This window comes from Amblyomma maculatum, chromosome 3 (genome assembly GCF_055883805.1).
Source record: "Amblyomma maculatum isolate TAMU_Amacu chromosome 3, ASM5588380v1, whole genome shotgun sequence".
Classification (NCBI taxonomy): Eukaryota; Metazoa; Arthropoda; class Arachnida; order Ixodida; family Ixodidae; genus Amblyomma; species Amblyomma maculatum.
The window spans coordinates 214,244,676-214,265,088 of NC_139346.1; the positions used below are offsets into that span (position 1 = coordinate 214,244,676).

At 44.7% G+C, this 20,413-nt stretch overlaps 1 protein-coding gene across 1 annotated transcript in view; it reads right to left on the bottom strand.

The window, feature by feature from the left end:
- mRpS22 (mitochondrial ribosomal protein S22) overlaps positions 1-12,172 on the bottom strand; it is a 29,092-nt gene extending 16,920 nt beyond the window's left edge. Inside the window, exons 1-4 of the mRNA XM_084599577.1 lie at positions 12,017-12,172; positions 11,709-11,890; positions 11,018-11,182; positions 3,165-3,308 (exon numbers count right to left, since the gene is read on the bottom strand). Of these exons, the coding sequence (XP_084455703.1) occupies positions 3,165-3,308; positions 11,018-11,182; positions 11,709-11,890; positions 12,017-12,137 (612 nt within the window). The 5' untranslated portion in view covers positions 12,138-12,172. The remainder of the gene's footprint in view (positions 1-3,164; positions 3,309-11,017; positions 11,183-11,708; positions 11,891-12,016) is intronic.
- Positions 12,173-20,413: the final 8,241 nt, after the last annotated feature.

The window sequence follows — 20,413 nt, forward strand, 5'->3', positions numbered from 1 at the left end:
TTTGGCGGTACTATCAACCCAAACTGGGCCATGATAGGAGTGGTTACATACAACCTAATATGAGAAAAGGAAGAGAAAAATACATTTGCAAAAATAATGTAAATAAAGCATCAAGAGGAGTGGTCTCCTAAAACCCACCGTAAAATTCCAAGCAAGCACACCCCCCCCCCCCCCCCCCCCCCCCTTCCCCTCTTTTCACGCTCCAAAATTACCGCAAAAATGAAGGAGGGCACTTCCCAGAATGGGATCGAAGTTCAAGATGGCGACGACAAAATTTTCTCACCATAAAAAAGAAATTGAGAGCAGAGATTTCAAATTTTATTTATCTTTGATCAGGCCAATTGGGCTTACAAGTGTGTGCCTTGACGTCAGTAGGGCATCGCCACCGCCATTAACGTAAACTGATCAGCGCCCACCACAGACGTTTTCTCTCGGCACTCTATATGTTAGCGATTGTCTGATTTCATTTCGGCGCCAGCTCCCAGCTATATGGCGACCATCTGTTTTTGGCCGCGTGCATAAGATGTCTTGCTCGGTGGTTTCTGATCCTAGCCGTCAGCCTTTCAGTATGTGTGCATCCGGACAAGTCAGCACCGTATAGATGCCATTTTTGTTTGTATGTTTTTGGAAGTTGAGATAGAATCAAATACTTGGACTTGATGGGGCTGGCAACTTTGCCTAGATGAGGAGTCCGCTAAGAGTAGGGAGTAGGCAAGTGTGGATACAAAGAGAGGGGGGGGGGGGTGCTTGCACGGGTGAGGCACTTGCCCGGAATGTTATGGCAACTAGAAACAGGAAGGAAACAAATTAAAATACTTAAATTCCTTAAACTAGACACGCATGATTTAGACGTAAGTGAACAGTCCAAATAACTGCAGGGCTGGCTGGCCCCACTTCAGAACAAGATTTATGAATCGCTGCCTCCGCCTTTCCTTTCATTTAACACTTTTCTCTCTCTCTCTGTCTATGAATCACTGCCGTCAGGCTGCATTGGTAAATGAAGGGTGTTCACAGTGTATGCACTGCTGGAAAAAAGAAAAAGATTTCTTTACATTTGCTTGAAGGTACACGTTTGAAAATGTATCCCAGCACCCGGTCACTGCACGATTCTCCCATGACCTTTATGAGGCAGTTCATACGAAAAGAAGGTTCAAGAAAGACTGAAGGGTCCCAGAAGGAGAGATGCAGCTTTGCATGAGCTGTGATGGCCGCATTCATTTCTCACTACCGCTAAGTTCTGAAAATTTCAGATTTGTTTATTTATGAGCATGTTTATTAGTAAATGCAGTTCTTGGTTAGGCTTCATCGAAGAAGTAGACAGGCCCCGTTTTCTTGGAAGCTGTGAAGTGTGAGTGATGAGCTCAACAGTATGCACCGCCAGCTATTGTAGCTTTGGTAGCTTTTGTAGTAAAACCTCGCTGATACGTTTTTTTTCTTTCTGGGAAAACATATAATCCGAACTTCCTAATTTTTCAAAATTTAACTGCTGTATGAGGTACAAATACATTTAGAATTGAGGCTTTCACTGCATAAATGTATAGATTAGCATTTATAGACCTCTGGTATGCACAGCTCCTTCTTCAGCTTGCAGAATTCAGTCTCTATTTGCATTGTCGTAAGCCTGGAAGACATTTAGTAACAAATACGGTTCGTAGAAGTTAATGACTTGCCGGGATCACTTCTTTAATCGTTTCGGGATGATTCACCCCCTTACACCAGTGAGGTGGGGAGATGCCATCGTGATGGCTTGCAGTCGCTACATTTTTGCTCATGCTGCATCCCCCAGATGCGGCCCGCTCGTATTCAAGTGAATAGTTGTAGTTATCAAATGGTTCCCTCCTATGAACCGAGGGCACCACAAAGAAGCCACCGCATTGCTCCTCGTGAAATCATGTTCCTGCAGCAGGCGCCTCGTATATTGGCTTTCTTTGATGCTTTGCCCCTTTGCAACCAAAGCACTGCAAGAAAGCAACTGTGGCGGGTGAGCGCCGCTTTCATGTCGCTAGCGCTCGTTAGCACATGTCTGGTTGTTAAAATTTAAAACATATTAAATGGAAAATAGTGTTATCTGGAAACATATTAACTGGGAAAAATGGTGTAACTCTATGAGAGATGTTTTACTGCCCGCAATTTTGAGCGCATGAAAATGGAAATAGTATGAACTGGGAACAGATCAATAAGGTTCTACTGTATTATGGTCAATCAGCTTGGAGCGGGAAGTGAAACTTGTTATTTTGTGTGCGTTTCTGTATTTTCATTTGCAGCTGTTATCGGGGCTTCTTCCTCCATTTATGATTGTGTGATCTGGCTGTCTGCTGCATATTCCTCTGCCAAATCACTTGTACCTCGAAGAGGCGAGGTGAAGAAAAAGAACTTGAAGTTTACTACTGCTACTTCTGAGAATAATCTGTCACTACTGTAAGCCCAATAAGTCAGAGCTTCCTGTCACCATTAAAGGAAACAATGATGCATATTAAACAAAGGCACACTCCCGAAAAATATATCTAGCCCTATAATATAAATCTTGCTTCACAGCTGCTAGTTTGATTAAAATAATAAAGTTGACAAAGGAAAAAAGCTTTAGCTAATTTTCTAGTGAGAACCAAAGGGCATATATGTGCATAAAATGCTTATTGTCACATCATTTAGCAGTCTTGCATGTAGTGAAAATGGTTTGGAAAACTCAAATTAATCCCTTTATAGCAATTAAGGATACCTCAAAATGGCTAACTCCAAACAGCAATCCAAGAGCAGCTTTTAGAGTCCACGAAAGAAAAAGATAAGATGTCTAGCCAGTTCTAGGGACCACACCATCATGGTCCAATCAGAACCTAGGGTTTGCATCCAAACCACTTATCAAAATGTGCAATTTAGTTTCGTAGAGCAAGAAAATTTGCTCCAGATTGCTGATTAGGATGCGTCATTAGTAGGGTGCAGATGTATACTAGAAGGTTAAAAAAAAAAATTACCACACCCCATGAAGCAACAGAAGCCAATGTAGCATTAACAAAATCAGTGCTGCAAAATATATAATGTAGAAACATACAAAGAAAACTGAACACTGTTTCCATGCAAGAGCAGCTCATGTCAACTACTTATCCAGCACATTCCATCAGTCTAGCATAGCTATGCAAAAAAGGACACAGTCTGACATTCACAGTCACCTGCAAGTATCGGGGCTCGAACATCTTGGGCATGTAGAAAGACTTGTGCTCGTTGGTAAAATATGTCTGCAGCATGCGCTCCCGCTCCTCCCAGTTGGCCGTGCGCAACACTCCCTCAGGCTCTCGCACGACCATGAGGCGTTCCTGCACATGAGCGCACAGAGTAGCTATGCTGCAGCACTAACTCTATTTTGAGGCAGAAAAACGAAAAGTGTTGAAGAAACACGGATATTTTTTGGGAATGCCACTGATAAGGATCCTATATTATCATGGTTAGGTGTTCAATCGCTGCATATTGTTTTTTTTTAAGTATTCAGGTTGTGAAGGGCATGCCTTTATTTAGGCAGGGAATAAAGAGAAGACAAAATAGCATATTAATTAAATAGGCTGGGATACCAAGCTTCCGCTTTGCTGCTGATTTTTTTTTTCCAGGCAACTGTATTCAATGTCTCAACAATGTTAGAGTGGGAGAATGTATGCCTGGCTTGGTTTGAGTAATTCATTAAAGTATTAGCATTATTGCGAATGACAACTCAGCATCCATGTGTCGGTGTAAGTGGAGTGAAGAGAAAGGACAATTGTTACAACCTCAAGCAGAATTAGAACCCATGGCAGCGTAAACAGATCAGCCTTGCTCGCTGATGCTTTAGAATCTTTTGCTTCTGTAGATAATGTTGCGTGTAACCTATCCTTGAGTGTGTTCACCAGCGTAAGATTGTATCAGTTTTTCAGTTTTGCTTCTCGGCTATATCGACCTGTGCAGCAGCACTGAATTAGCACAATGAACAATAATACAGCCAACAAAAGCCAATCAGTTTGGTCGAGTGGAGTGATACACCATGAGCCTATTTCAGTCAGTGGAACCTCGTTACTTGCATTTGTAGCTCAAATGAATTAATATTATTAGTGGCTAGTGCTCTTTCAGGGTTCCTCAAATTTTTTAACATCCTTCACGTCATAACCTCACAGCCAAACAAATGTTTGTAATCCTTGGCTAGCAACAAGTGCCAGTCTAGGATGGTTTGAAGTAAGACTCTGACAAAACTATCCCAATGCAGCTATATGTAGAGGTACTCCCGTGTCAGTGCTCTAAGGGAAGGCATGTACCTACATGAACAGTCTTGAGCAATGCTGGCTGCTTTACTGAAGCCTGCTTGCATCATCTCTCAGACTTCCACTGTCACAAGATAAGTGAAGCCATTCATTGCAAATTGTCAATAATTAAAGCGCCATGCAGTGTTTGCAAAGTGCCGAATGGCCGTCTCTCATATACACTCTCTGCTGTGTCACTTTCTGTGGCAGTCTGTAAGTTGTTCTTGTCTATGCGTCCAACAAGATGACTTTCAGGACCTTTTAATATAGTGGTGCCAATTTGAATTTTCTCTGGTCTATAGGAAAATGAGGAGCTCTTTATGAGATACATGCAAAGGGAGCCAACAGCCACTGACACCAAAGACACCAAGTTATAAGTAGCGCTTGTGGCGTATGTGTCTTCTTACTGTGTGTCCTGTCCTTTTGCACTAAACAAGATGAATTTTAACACCAAGGAAAGCACAGGAAAACCGTCACTTCCCTATATCCATTGGCTGATTAGCTTAATGAACTCAATTCTGGCAGCCTTGACGCCATAGGTAGCAAACAGAGTTATAGCAAATGAGCACCCACCTCCACCCCAACCTCCACCCCGTTGGATCAGTTCCACAATACTCGCAGTACTATAGGTTGTACTTCGTCCGCCGCTATAGATGAGCGGTGCTAACTAACACTAAGGATAGATAGCACGCAACAGAAATACCTATGAAAGTAGATGGTCACAATGGTGCAGTGGTCAGGGCACCCGACTGCAGTGATCATGGTAGCGAGATCGAATCCCGCCCGCGGCAGCCACTTTTCGATGGAAGAGGAAAGCAAGAAGTGTCCTATGCGATGTCAGTGCATATTAAAGAACCCCAAGTGGTCGAAACTGCTGAAGCCCTCAACTATGGCATTTCTCGCAACATTACTAGAACAAACTCAGTTCTACAGCTCCACCCAGAGAGGTGTCCCAGGTGGCTGTTGCATGAACTAACGGCGCTGCAGTTGACTCTTTCTCCTTGCCAGGCGCGTCGTCTGCTACACGCGGTGCGGAAGCATGGAGCGGCTGGCATACACATAGCTGTTACGTGCTGCCATTGCATTCTACATGGCTGCAGTCCAGTTATGACTACATTACGACAGTTTTGGCTTCGAAGGCATGTATTACCTGAGAGAACACGTTTGTGTGATGCGAAATTTAATGCCGTGAAACAAGTGTGACAGCGTTGTCGACCTGCTCACCGGAACCAACGTTCTAGTAACGTTGTCTGCTCTTCGGTTTCATTTCTTTTTAATACACAATATCGTACGCAGCTCATCCAGGCGAAAAGGTGTCACCATCGCCGTAACCAAGAATTGAGAAAAACGTATCCGAAAAATATCCACGTTACTCCGTGTTAAATTATGGCATAGCCTTTAATTGTGCAGCATTCAGTGTGGTGCCATGCGATTTCGCTTCTTATTTAGCGCCCACCTTCTTGTCCAGTTTCAGTCTTGTTTGTGACAGGAATTCAAGCCGCTGACATGTGTGTCTCCAATTCTATGCCGTTCATGTAAACGTAGGGTGTGCGCCGAAAAGATGCTGCGTCTTCCGCCTAAAATCAAACCAAATAGACGTACGCTTTGCCAATTACATGCCAGCCTCTAGATGCCTGGAGGAATGAAGAGACGGCGTTAAAGGCGCTATCGCATCCTCTCTTAAGACGAAGCTTAAGCATTCTGCTATATTTATTTATATATATATATATATATATATATATATATATATATATATATATATATTAACCATCAGGTTTCTTCATACTGGCCTGCATGCCATGCACCGGGGGAACGAAGCCTATTGAAACGATTACTTGGAAGTCCGTCATTTGTTTATATCACTGAGACATCCTCGAGGTTAAAAGGTGGGCACAAGCTCTGCACGTGTAGCAAGGCTCATTATTTCCTTTCAGGCACATATTTCTAACGCAAAAGGCATTATATAGTGAAGAGAAGGCACCCTCACGATGGGCTGCCCCGTGTGTTTCGACAGCAATGCCGGAAGAGAACTCACAAGATTCCAAGAGCCTATCAGTGTACATAGCGCAACTCGGACAGCTGAGCTGCACAAACGAATTTTAATTTGGATCATTCTGTGTTCATCGCAATACCAGCAATGCGAAGGAAATTTGAGTATTTTCGCGACGAGGAAATAGAAGAGCCATGAGGGCGAGAAAATTTGCTTGTTGAGAAGACTTTTGTCATTGAGCGGTTGTGAAGGCAATGATTATAAGTTGTGCATAATGTTCTCATATCACATGAATTGAGCGGAAATTGTGCACAGGGCTTCCAACTCAAGCTAATGCGAAGAGAGGAGACATCAGAAATGCAGAGAAATTCGACAAACAAGATGATCACAAAAATTAAAATATCTTCAAAATAACTGAGCATGCGGTTTAGAAAACTGAGCTGCGGCAGCTGACAAGAAAAAGAAAAAAAAAAAGAATGAATGAATAAAGCCTTTATTTATTGAAGGGATGACTCTTGGCCACTGTTTGGGTAATTAGGGAGTTAGGAGGAATGTGAGTGTAGCTTCTCGCTTCATCACGGTTCTTCAAGCTGTTTCTCATTGTTAAAGGATAAGCATCTAAAAAGCTAAGAAGAGGGTCTAGATTGGCATCTACAAGCTAAGCCTTCCAGACTTGCAACAGCTGGCATGTAAAATGCCTGCCTGGACTGAGGTATGATGTCGAATGGCTTCGTAACTGCATTTTTTGAGGCAGGCAAGCACAAAAGCGTATAAGCTTCTGAATGAGCTCAAGATATGTTACCAAACAAGCATAAAGCTCCTTAATTCATGTATTGAAGTGCATTCTGTGCAAATATGTTTTTTGCTGATGAAGCAATACAAAATCACATAAAAAAAGATGGTCAGGGGAAGTTAGAAACGCTAATGCTCATTTCCCATTAGACACAAAAAAGGATTATGCTGCCCACTGAAATATTTCCCAAAACAAGTATAGACCGTTTACAGCGAGTAGTTCCACTCTTCCCTAACAGGTGGCGCCACTAGGACATCCGTCATTGCTGGCCTTCGGAACGCATCGGCGCGCAGTGCTAACTGCTGCTGTGTATCTTGTGTAAGAATACCAGCTGACTTTTAAACAGCGCTGCTTTGATGCAGGTGTCATCTGTATTGCCGAAGTATTCTGCTAGGAAGTAGAGCTAATCACTCTGTAGTTTATTGGCGGAAGAACAGAAGACGCTTTCTACATAAGGTGCACATCGTGGCCTAGGCAACTGTTTTTCTGGGAGGTGTATCACGAGTTCATGTTCCTTTCTGGGACAAGAAAGCGCCTGTGAATTGCACAGAATGGCTATACCTCACGCCCCAGCTCGTTTTAGCACCGGCAGTAGCCATGGGAATGCGAGAACGACCCTGACGTTTTCTCAGGAATTGGATATTGAGTCTTTGCACTGCTGCCGAGTTTTTTTCGCAGGGCGTTAAGAGGTACTTTGACGTTGTTATCAATGTCTATGCAGTTATACGAATTGATTGCGCAGAGAAGGAAAGTTAGTGTGGGCATGTAAGTGAATCTGTTTACTTTAATTAGGTACTATTCCCTAGGATATGTGGGATCGAATCTCGGCCTCGGCGGCTGCTTTTCGCTGCAGCCAAGAACCCAGGCGCCTGTGTTTTGTGCGATATCAGTGCACATTAAAGAACCCCAAGGGGATGGGAATTTCCGCAGTCCTCCACTCATAGCCTGAGTCGCTTTGGGACGTAACACCGCACAAACAAAAACAAACTTTAATTAGACAAGTACTGCTGAAATACATGTAATAACTGCTGCTTTTATGAAACTAATGCACGGGCCAATAATGAAATTTACCATGATAAGATTTTTTTATATCCCCGCTTGCTTGGGCTGCGTACTGTGCGTTCTGAATTCCGGTGCAGTTTCCAGTCACCTTCACCCGAGCGCAGGTGAACGCCGCTGAGCGCCTGATGCGGCCTTCAAGCAGCGTAATAGTCTTTTGAAGCCAGGACGTTTACAGGAGATGAAATTATATCTTATCAATTGTCGGGGATTACACGCGCGTTCATATTGAGCAGTAAGTATTGTGCACAATGTTAAATGAACATTCATAATGCGTCTCAGCCAGTCTGAGCATGCATTCGCCCTTTGCGCAAGAAAATTTAAAAAAATAAGTTTGAGGGAATAATCAGTTTGTAATCTATTCAGTTTTACAAAAAGTCACGTTTTCCACAAAGAGCACTACAGAGGGAATTGATAAAAAAAAGCAAAACAAAAAACCGAGTCGACGGCTGATGGGTTTGTCGAAACGTTCTAGCCAATGCAGACATTTAGGAGGATGCAATAAATTAACTACGTGGTTAAATTAAAAATTTTTTAGCACCTACACATACTATAGGCATTCACATGAAGTTTATTGCCTGTCTACAAGCTCGTTGTCCCCAGCGAAAGCTGGTACGCCGCACTGTGCAGCCGAGTACCAGCGTGCCGGAAGCCGCCAAACCAGAAGGCCAGAAGGCCGGCGATGGCGGAAGGGTCACATGATCAAATATGGCAGCGCCCATGCGCTCGCGCTGTAAAGGGTCTATAATGTTCTCCTCTGCATTGCTTGTAATCTTGTTACATTTGTCTATGTTGATGACATCAAGTTCTAGTTGTTTTGCTGTATTTCATTTGCATACGACATTAATGTTGTTGAAAATATCGCATTTTTGCTCATTTTTTCTGGTTGAGCTAATAAATATTTTAGGTTCATGCAATTAACTTCTAGTGCACAATCTGGCGCTGTAGATACCGTGAATATTGTGTCTGAAAATTGCAGTTCCAGTGCTAGTTTGAAATTACATTAACTAACCATACAAGCAGTAAAAATATGTCAATTTTCTTTTCTATCTCTGTGTGTGAAGAGAGAGGGGGCAACTCCCAAGAGCATGACTTGATTACTCGCAATATAAGTTTTTTGAATGTGCTTGTTCAGTCACTTCCTTTCGCAGTGCGCACGCCCATTCTCACTGATTCCTCTTTCAGTAAACTCATTAAGTAACTCTTCACATCTGAAGTTGTTTTAGACGACACAGGAACAATTTTTTTTTAGTGCGAGAGTGCCAATCCGGGAGATACGTCCCACGCCATACCTCAAAAGTAAGAAAATAAGAAAAGTGATTCTGATTAGGAGACGACGGAGGCCGCTTATTCGTAATGTGTGTTCACTATATATCGTTTGACGTGAGTAGCCAGACGTCATGCTCTGCATGAACAGGCTGCCCAGGCTAGCAGGTTTCTGCATGTAATGAGGCAATCTGTGTAGCGCAGTTGTAAATGTGACACCCACTGGATTATCTTCTAAGGTTAGATTGCTCCTATGTATAAAAATTTGACTAATTTTTTCATGACAGGATCTATGCCCTGAAAGAATGCACTACAAAACACAGGCCAGGGAGTAAAGCAAGAAACAGTGCTTGTGAGCAAATCAACGGCACTGACACTTGTTTGACAGCATTAACAAGTGAATTTTGCATAACGCAAAGGCGTTTTTTAAGGTAATGCGTGGCTTCGAAGCCAAAGCTGTAGTAATGCAGTTATAATTTTACTGTAGCCATGTAGAGTGAAACGGCAGCACACAAAAGCTATGCGTGTGCTAGCCGCTCCACACTTCTGCACCGCACGTAGCAGACGGCGCGCCCAGCAAGGAGCAAAAGTTGACTGCAGCGCCGTTAGTCCTTACGACGGTCACCTGGGACACACTCCTTCACTGGGCAGTGTGAAGAGCTGTGAAACTGAGTTTGTTCTAGTAACGCTGGTTTTGCATAGCCTGAGTCGCTTTGGGACTTTAAACGCCATAAACCAAATCAAACCCGACGATTTACAGCCGTCGTCATATCGCAGTTGATAGAACACCGGATACCAAATTTGCAGGTCATGGGTTCAAATCCCACCGGCGGCATGTGGCTGTATTTTTTCTTCTATATTACAATCACTTTTTTTCACAGTTGCATTGTTATTTCACACTGATGAACTGAAGAAAAAAGAACCATATGCTTTCTTTGGTGTCAGCGGCTGTTGGCTCTCTTCAAATGAAAAACTATATTATGCTCATCACAGCAAACAGCTGCTGCTGAACACAGTGGGTAAGTGTTCTAGGAGTTCTTCCCTTCACTTATGTTTTGTTATTGACAAAATCAAACGAAAGCATGAAATTGCATGAAGCGTAGTTACCAAGCCTAGAAAATGGCCCCCGACATGGTTCTAATGCCGAGATTACCATAGGACAAAGTGTGATATTTCAAGTTATCTTCAAATAACTTTGGAAAAAAATAAACTGCACATCTTTAGGTGCCTGTTTGCTGTACACATGCACATTGTCTGAATCTTAAATGGGAAGCCTAGCTGTTATATCATGGTCTAAAACTATGTGAAGAAGAAAATCAAACTGCTGATCATGCAAATAGTTCACACCAGAGGGAATTTGCCAAATTACCAAGTCCTGCCTTCCCTGCTAGCCTTCTATATGCACTGTTCAAACAAATGTGCACCCAAAAACATGTTCTGTTAGGTTAGCAAAAACTCAGCTTACTTTCCCTCCTCTCAACTCTTACTTCTTTTTGTTGTTGGCTCTTGTAGGTATTAAAATGTTAGTAAGAACTGTGAACTGCTTTACTCAGATTTAAACCTTGCCACAGAACACAGCTTGCTGCCTTCTTTCGTTTCGAGTACAGTGCATTATTAGTGCATTATTATTAGTAGCTGCTTTGCAGAACTCACACGATCTTTATAGCCATAGGAAATGTCAGTAAACACATGAGTGCTGTTGCTGAAGCCTTGAATCTCGGGGTCCTTGGCTAGCACTCTTTCACATGGCTTCCGCTCTCGAAGCACTGGCGGCATTTGCAGCTTTCGCCGGGCACGTCGCTGGGAATCTTGCAGCGCCTTGGCAACCCAGTGAGGATAAAAGAACACGGCAATTACAAAAGTAAGCAGAGCTAGGGGAAGCATCAGTCGAAGTGGCCCTCACTAACTGCACAAATTAAGCAGTGAAACCCTTTAGTATACATGTCGCGGGGAATAGCAAGACGACACACAACCTTTCCTAGTGTTTTGAGAAATGAAACTTATTGGTCTCATACAAAAAGCCAGCCGCTCGATATCAGCATTGTGGGCGTGCAAACAAACTCACAACCAAAGACGAACTAAATTTAGATCAGGTGGTATTACAGGGGCACACCAGCATGTTTAAATTTTAAATCGTTCATTAGGTTATCAGTGACAAACACAACAATGAAAGCTGTTGCACACTGAAAGCACGAACCGAAAACCGTGCTTAGTCTCCTTCCGAAAGTAATCTCTACGAGTGCGGCTATGCCACTGCAGCCTTCTCTTTGTGCTTGGGAGAGCACGCTTCCCCTCCTGGCAACTCTTATTTTTTGCCAGTCGTGTTGAAATCGAATGTACGCACCTGATCAAGTTGTTCATCCGTAAGAAATTTGTAGCGCGGCGTATTGAAAGGGACGGGAACCGAAGCGAAAACCTTCTCAACATCGAAGCCCGTCAGCCTTCGCAGCAGGTTCCGCACTTTTTGGCTGATGAAGAGGGCTTCTATATCAATTTTGTCGGCGCTCTTGTAGGGTTCAGCGATGCCTGGAAAATGTAAGACATAAATGAGCTTGAGCGGAGCCTTAGGGCCTACATTTGTGACGGTACAAAAGGAAAATCAAGCGCCTACAGCGGGAAAACAAAAGAGTAAATGCCTCTGGATATACTAACTTGTGTTCGCGCACATTCTTCTTGCGTGATGTGACCACGTTTTTGCATTAATTGCAGGCTGCTGCAGAAAATGTCTACAGTGGGAGGCGAAAAAGCATGTTTTCGCCGCCATGGCCGCCATGTTTGAAACCCCACTTGGATCCGACTCGGACACGTCTGCGACACGTAATAATCCACCTCCAGCCGATGCATAAAGCGCATAAAGCACGTTGGTTACAAGAAACTCTATGCGTTACACCGTGGCACCGTGGCATGGAAGATGAGATTTCCTTCCTAAATGGGTGAATTAAAACAGAAATATTATTAATACTATGAAGGACGAAAAGGAAAGAGTGACAGAAGGACAGGAGTACAGCAGGCGTGAAATTTCGAGCATCGTCTGAGCTTGATCAGAAGCTCGAGTAATCCGTCTAACACGGGACGGTTTGCGAAAGACGTCCCCCTGCGGAGCTCCCTCTCCATTGGAGGCCCCCGAAGGTCTTCTTGAGGCTGGTGCCCTTTTCAAGAAGATGGCTAGATATAAAATATCTAGAGATCGGGTTATTACGGTAGTGAACCGAATTCTTGAAATCTTCAGTGAGTATGCCTTTGAGTTGAGCTTCACCTATGAGTTGCCGTCGCAGTGGTGCTTGCAGTTTTTGGGCATCTGTATTGTTACTGGTACTAGCGGAACCCAGGTGTGCTGGAGGTACCAGCCTCGCTAAAAAAAAAAAAAAATAATAATAATAAAAAAAAGGGGGGAGGGAGGGAGGGGGAGTGAAAGGTGGGGGGGGGGATAGCAAAAAACTGCCTGAGCGCTGCTCCTGATAAGTCTTGCCCACAGGAAATGAAGAATAGCGTACAATTTCAGCTACAACAACTGAATAGTGCTGGTTTCCCTAGTGAGATGATCACTGCACGCCAAGGTTCCGTGACACAATTGTCCGGAAAAAATCACCAACCCAGCTCAGCAGGGAAATTTTTGAAGCCTACAACATAAAAAAAAAAGAATGACCGTTGCATAAGCACCACTTCAGTTGCCCTTTTCATTAAGGAATTCAACTATCTAGATGCTAACTTGTGCCACGATCGTCATCGCGCATGTATGACAAGGATGTCTGCTGTTTATCAGGCGTGATTAAAATTCTTGTATAAATGTAATTTTACTTGTAGTAAACCAGTTGAAGTTCAGAATTTTTGTCCTGTTCTTTCTTCTCTTCGTCCCTGTCGCTTTGCGCGGTTGCAATATGCATTCCATAGTCAACCACCAACTACCTGCCTTCGCTTGTTACATGTGCTTTAGCCTGGACGCCAGTGGCCTTGAGTCTAACAAGAACGCGGGGGCCTGCATGTACGTCAGGGAAGGCATCGCGGCCACCAGGCACCTGCCCTCCATCGTAATCCCAAGGGGCGAAGTTGTGTCGTCCGGCTGCTAGAAAGCGGTATAGTCGTCCAGGGAGTCTACATGGCACCCAACACCTCCATCAAGGGAACCATCGATGTAGCAGCCACGTGTATACCCACGTGTATACACACAGCTGCACCCCCTGCTGCAGGAATGTGGTCCCCGCTGGCTGGCGGTTGCAGGCGCTGCACCGTGCTGGCAATGGCGGCTTCCTCGTGCTCGTCCGCTTGCGCCGCAATCTCAGCAACACGTGGTGGAAGGGCCATGGTGCGCAGCGTCTCCTTCGTCGTCTCCGGAGTTAGGGCAGCGCGCTGTGCTGCACGCTGCACGCACTTGACGACTCGAAAGACCTATCACGGCGTGTGCTGTGCGAGCGAAATCCACCTTGGTCGAGTTTTGCCTGCCTGCAGCGGCGGGTTTCTTGGGAGGGCTCCATGGCCGGGGCCGCTGGGAGGTGATTATCCCAGGTACGGGCCAGGGGCGTGCAAGACGTCCGAGCGGGAGGTGGGGGCCCAATACGAAGTGCGAAGAGCGCGGCTAGGCCAGACCAAAGTCGAGGGAGCATGAAAAAACAGGCCCTACTCCGTCGGAGGTCGGCAAGGCTCTTTGCGCCGTTGTTTCGAGTCCCTGTGGGCCATATTGTTTTCTATTGTCGCTTGTATTGTTTACGCAATAAACTCTGAAATTAAAAAATAGTTCTCTTGACACGTGCGCGCTTCTGCTTCATGGCAGGTGGTTTTTGGTTTCCTTCTTTAAATGACGAGTTCTATTGCACTGAGGTGTTTTCCTTGCCGATCATCTGGTAAGCCTGTAATCTGCATGCTGATTGCGGTTTATAGTTCTTATTATTGTTGAGTGATTTCCTTGTGATTGGCATCCGTGATACGGCCGTGCGCTGTATATAAATGCAGGGTTTGGTGCAATAAACCTTAGTAGGCTTATTGCACCAAACCTGCCTCTTGCTTTATGTTCCTTCTTGTCCCATTCGCACCGTTATTCTGTTTCAAACAAGACACAGCGCAGCTGTCGGTTTGGACACATTCATTCTCCTCCTTTGGCAACAGCGACAACGTTTCGGTTTCTTAAGCCTTTTTTGGTCCAACAGGCCCGCTTGAGCCAACGTGTCTGTCGAAAGCGGATTGCAGAGAGGGAATGGGCCATTCATAAAAGCGATTTTCCCACTGGGGAAACCCACTGCGCATCGCTACTCGGGCGCGCGTACGTGTCTCGGCGTTCAGAGAGGCGGTGTGCACGAAAGAAGCAATAAAAGGCATTCCTTACGACGAAAGCAGGACGCGCGCAGGCTTGACCTCCACGGCTTTCTTATCGAGCATGTCCCTTGGTGTCGCAACCCCACCCAGATCCTTCGCCGCGTCTTACGCTGTGAAGTGGCTATACGTGTTTTGAGGATCGGGAACTGAGATATTAGTGGTCCTGGAGAGACCGACGGCGGACATGGGACATGGAGATTGTTTACTCGGTCGAAATCGTCAACAATGGGGCTCAGAAATTTAATAGACAGCAAATTGTGTTCGTCTCTGAACATTTCGCTCAATAGTTTTGCGGTATAGCATCGTTCTGCCGTTTTAGCTGAGTCAAAGCTTTGGGCTCTCAGGAAACCTCATTGTTTGAGGACTGACCTCAGTGCTGGTGCTATGCTTACTTAGCCAACGCGTAGAACAAACGCCGATGAGTTTGTTGTTTGTTGGGTAACTGGCCAGCGTTCATTGATGCGTAGGTAGTTTTGTACACCTGCTGTGTTTTAGGCGAATGCGCGAACCAGTTGAAGGTCTCTCGGGCAATATAATTTATATGTGTAGGCAGCACATCAATTGTTTCATTACAAGCCAGTTGCAAGGAATGGCATAGTACCTGACCAGTATAAGGCGACGATCTTCCTCTTTCCAGCACCTCGCTGCCTATCGCCCCATTCTACCCATTCCTTGGCAGTTAAAAATTAGTTTAGTTCTTAACAAGTTTCGTACCTCCCAACCTTCAGTTCTGATCGAGTGTTTCTATATATAGGCACGTCCCCAGAAAATCGGAGGTTACTCAAAAGTTCATGATTTAACTTTTATCTCCAGCTCTTATCCCAATCCAATCCTCTGAACGCATCCTACGAACACGATGAACAGCCAAGAAAAATTAGCGTCGCGTCGCTCTACTTTTATTTCGCGTTTCACCACTTTCATTAAGATAAAGAAATTTCTGTGTATACCCCATAGGAGTGAGGGCCTCCACATCTCTGAAAAAAATTTCGTATGGGCTTGACGTGTTGGTGATACTTTCGTGATGCAGTTATGTAAAATGGCTTACATCGACGACAGCTAGGAGGTGACATCGAAAAGAAAGGAAATATGCTTCAGTAATAGAAGAAGTAATCATCAGAAGAATATGTTAAAGAAACAGAATGCAGTTTAATACATGCGTGAAAAGGCTGTCATTTCATTTGTTTTTTTAAAGACGTGACGTCAAGGGTGCCATCTTTGGTCTCACAGGCTAGCCAGCCTGATTCCGCAGTGTACGCAGAATCCGGTTGGCGATAAACTGATTTCACTGCCCTTACTGGACCTGGTAAAAACGTTGATGAATACTCTGTACCTATTGAGAAGGTTGCACAAAATGGATAGGGGGAGGAGTTTCCATAAAATCAGCTCTTCCAAAAGGGCAAGACACGAGTTATCAGAATCTACTCGGTTCCTCCATCAGGTGCAACTGCGGGCGAGTTGCTTGCCTTTTGAAGCCCTCGTTTAGTTATCCGCCATGTCACCGATACATCCTGGAAGTAATGGGAAGGAAGAGTTCCTAGGGAGCCGCCAACATTCCTCTGTGTCTGCTGAATGTGCAATGGCTCAAGAACCACTCCCGAGGACGCAGCTCTGTGTCCAGTACTATGGTGGCTACCGGTACAATAATCCGTCGAAGTTAATCTTGTGGAGACATGTCTCCTATGCATGAACGCGACAGAATACGGGTCGAGTTAATTATTCGAGTAAAAAACCGAGTTTTGAAAAGGAAACATGACTGGCACTCTACTTTTTTCCTCTACGTTTCCCCCTTTCCGTCTAAAATGGGACCCGACTCGACCCTTGTCGAGCGGCTTTGGTCGAGCTCATGTAAACCTTCCAACCACTTGTTAGCTCTTTCATCGCTGTTCATTTGTTTGGCATCCGCTTTGTGCTGCTCTCCCTGGTGTAAATAGAGTGAAATCAAATAGGTGCTGCCGGATGGGCAAAATCAGCCACTTTTCCTTCTAAACCGGCTTTTCTATACTTTGTCTCAGAAGGTGTTTGCAGCACTGCGAAAGGCAGAGGCACCCCAGTCCAATCATGATCACTCGCACTACAATAGGCAATTGTGTTCCTATGCGCCCCTCGCCTTCCAATTGGCGGGATTGAAAGTAGGAGCACAATTTTTTGTTATAGTGCGCAGGGGCGAGAGGCACTTAAGAGCACAATTGCAAGGGCTCCTCTGCCTTTAGCAGTGCTGCAGAAATCTTGTGAGACGAAGTATAGTGAGGAGCGTTCCCCTCCGCCTTTGTTGTCCCTATTATACGCGCTACCCCCCGCATTCCAGTCTTTCTTCTCCCGTTTAGAGCCCCCGCGGTACAGTACAAGTTCTACCCATCCGTCCAGAAGTACTTGCTCTGGCTCTGATGACGTAGACAAGGAGAGGTCTATTCTTTTGGGGAAAGTTCTTGGTCTCAGCATTGTACGACGCCGAGCGCTAGGCGAGGAAGTATGCCTTCCTTTCCGAGAATAAGGGTTGGGGCCAAGGTTTCACTTAAACTTTGACATAGGGTATACCCTATGTCAACGCGTTTGCATATATGCAAACGCGTTTTTACTGATGACATGTGCTTGGGCCAGAGGTAGAAATATTTTTGTGTTTGTTGAGTCTTTTCTGATCTTTTCTGCCCTAAGTTAGGTAACACTACATGCAGAAGAGATTGCCTATTTGGAAGGCACCCTACACCTGCCGTATTTTCGGGGTGGTGGCGTTTGAGTGGGAGTGTGCTTGGTTGCGGCGCTTCGTTTTTCTTTTTCCTTTTGCATTGCTCCACAAGCAATAGACCATCACTTGGTAATAGCGCTCCATGTTCTCTTGTCCTGTTGTATGCGCGAATTTATTCGATGAGAGGAAGGCCCCCATTGCTGTTCCTGTGGGTTGATTGAAAAACTGACCTTCAAAAAGTGAAATAGGTACTGAGGAGGCAACATTGCAGGCATTCCAAGTCGGCGTGTCAGCAGCGGGAAATGTGCCGCACTAGCTTCTCTGAAGGCTGCACTCCTCATTCACATTTTCTTTCTTCCGCGAAACCATTAGCCAGAGCTCTTCAGTGCTGATGGGCCGAAATGCTTATTCTTTTCAGTAGTGTGCCCTTTTGTAGATTCACACTCGGAGGGAGAAAAATAGCTAAAAGAGTGCACGAGCAGGTCGCGGCAGCAGGTGGAGGTAGTTCAATACCTACCCTTTCTTAAAGTTGACAATGCCCCCCCCCCCCCCCCCGACCCTCCTCTCCTGGACACTGGGGGCCAAATATAGCCCAAAAATAGGCACATAGTCAAAAACATCTTTTCACGCCAGACGGAACAAAAAGTAGCCCAATTTGGCTATCTATAGCCCAATCTGGTAACCCTGCTAAGTACGCGCGATGACCCGGACATTAAGTCCAAGGCTGTCGAATGGGCCGGCATCGCCAAAGGTCTCCGCTGTCTGCCGCACACCGCTATTGAAGTTACTGACCGCGCTTCTGCGACATAGGCTGAAGGTCAAAAGCGCGACTGTATGACCTTGGGAGCTGCTCTGCGAAGAGTAGAGGGAGCTCACGCTCTAAAGAAATGTAAACAAGGCACGAAGACAAGTTGGGAGGGGGCTGAGCCTCCGTACAAGAATACTCCGCCCCACGCAGCTCCTCTGGTTCCGGCGTGCCTGCCACAGCCGCTGTTCAACTATAAGTGGGATAAAAATTTCAGGTCTGGGGTAGTTGGCTCATAGCTTATTATATCAAGCGATAGCGTAAAAGAAAAACGCGAAAGAAGGAGCACTCAATGCAGGACGGGTGCTACGCAGAAACTTTATCTGAACCTGAACGGAATCTGAATAACACAAAACTTGACAGCCTACAAACAGTTTTGAATTGAAATGCATTTACCTGCTCGTGTCAAGAGGTCATTGAAAATTTGCTGAACATTTACCGTTGGGATAATACGAATTTAAGCGACAACTGGTACGGTGCTAAAGGCCGCCGGTGCATGGTGATAAATGAGCCATTTGATCCTTTTCTTACTTATTCGATCAATCTGTCGCTCGCTCCCTCACTCACTCACTCACTCACTCACTCACTCACTCACTCACTCACTCACTCACTCACTCACTCACTCACTCACTCACTCACTCACTCACTCACTCACTCACTCACTCCCTCACTCACTCACTCACTCACTCGCTCACTCACTCGCTGACTCACTCACTCGCTCGCTCACTCACTCACTCACTCACTCACTCACTCACTCACTCACTCACTCACTCACTCACTCACTCACTCACTCACTCACTCACTCACTCACTCACTCACTCACTTTGATTCTATCGCATGAGTGAGTGGGTGATGTAATTATATTTAGAGCAAGAAGGCATATTATCGGCATGAAATATGAAATATTGCCCTAAAGACAGTGATATAGTAATCCAGTCGAGTCAGTTCAAAGTCGCTTCTCCTAGAAACCCTTCATTGACAGTGCTTCGCGAGAGCAGGCTGTTCGCTCACCTTTGTGCGAAAGTACTTCTGCGAACCTATTCCACTCCACGTGTTCAGAGTGCTCGCAGAATAGACGGTCGCTTGTTTGCCGTCGTTTCTGGGAATCGTATGAGTTCGGTATTTTCTTCCCTGACGGAAGGCCACGTGCCGCGTCTGCCGCACGTGACGTGAAGCCGCGGCCTTTGGCACGGCCGTATCCGACGCGAAGGGGAAAATGCGCGCGCTTTGGTTACGGTATGTCCAGAGCTTTTGCCACACATATCGCTTCGCTCAATCTGTTTGCTGAGGGGATTCCCCTCAAATATGCGACGTGCCGCGTATATCGTTAATGTAGAGGCAAAATAAATGGTTGCGGTGTCTAATCTACGACCCAATGAGAACCAGTGAGACTGCTTGAGAATAAGTTTAATATTCTCCAAACTAACTGCTAACTTTTTATAAACTTTAAACACTCCGTCTATATATATGTACGTGGTTATATTGCCGCGTTTTAAATACATACACACGCTAGAACTATATCACAGATGGCTTCGCTACTTGACTATTTGATATCTCATCATGATATCATGATATCATCATGAGTTGATATCTCATAAACAGCCACACCTTGGCTGTTTATCCGCCACATGCCCGAACGACAACGCACCTCAACTCATTTTTTGTGAGGACAGCCATCGACTGGAACGATCCTCCCGCTGACATCGTCGCTCACTCTAACCCAAGCCATTTCAGAACCGCCATTGAAAACTTTTTTTGTTAATCTCGACAATACTGTCAAGCCTACCCCTCATGTAGAACCCCGTACTCCTGGGGTCTTTGAGGTATTGGAAATAAATAAATAAATAAATAAATAAATAAATAAATAAATAAATAAATAAATAAATAAATAAATAAATAAAAAAATAAATAAATAAATAAATAAATAAAAAAATAAATAAAAAAATAAATAAATAAATAAATAAATAAATAAATAAATAAATAAATAAATATACCCCTGAAGATGGCAAAAAAAATACGGCAAAATATTTATTTAGCATTGCATGGTATGTTAATGGGCCACATCAGCCACCTATACTAATTTATTTATTACCTAATGTACCCACAATGTCTGAGGGCATTATATAAAGGAGTGGGTAAACAAAACCGATAATTACCGGAAAACTGTTTATTAATATACAGCCCTTTTGAGGGCGTTCTTGTCGGTCATATCTATGACGGACGCAGGAAGGTGGTGCTGTTGCTTTCATGTAAC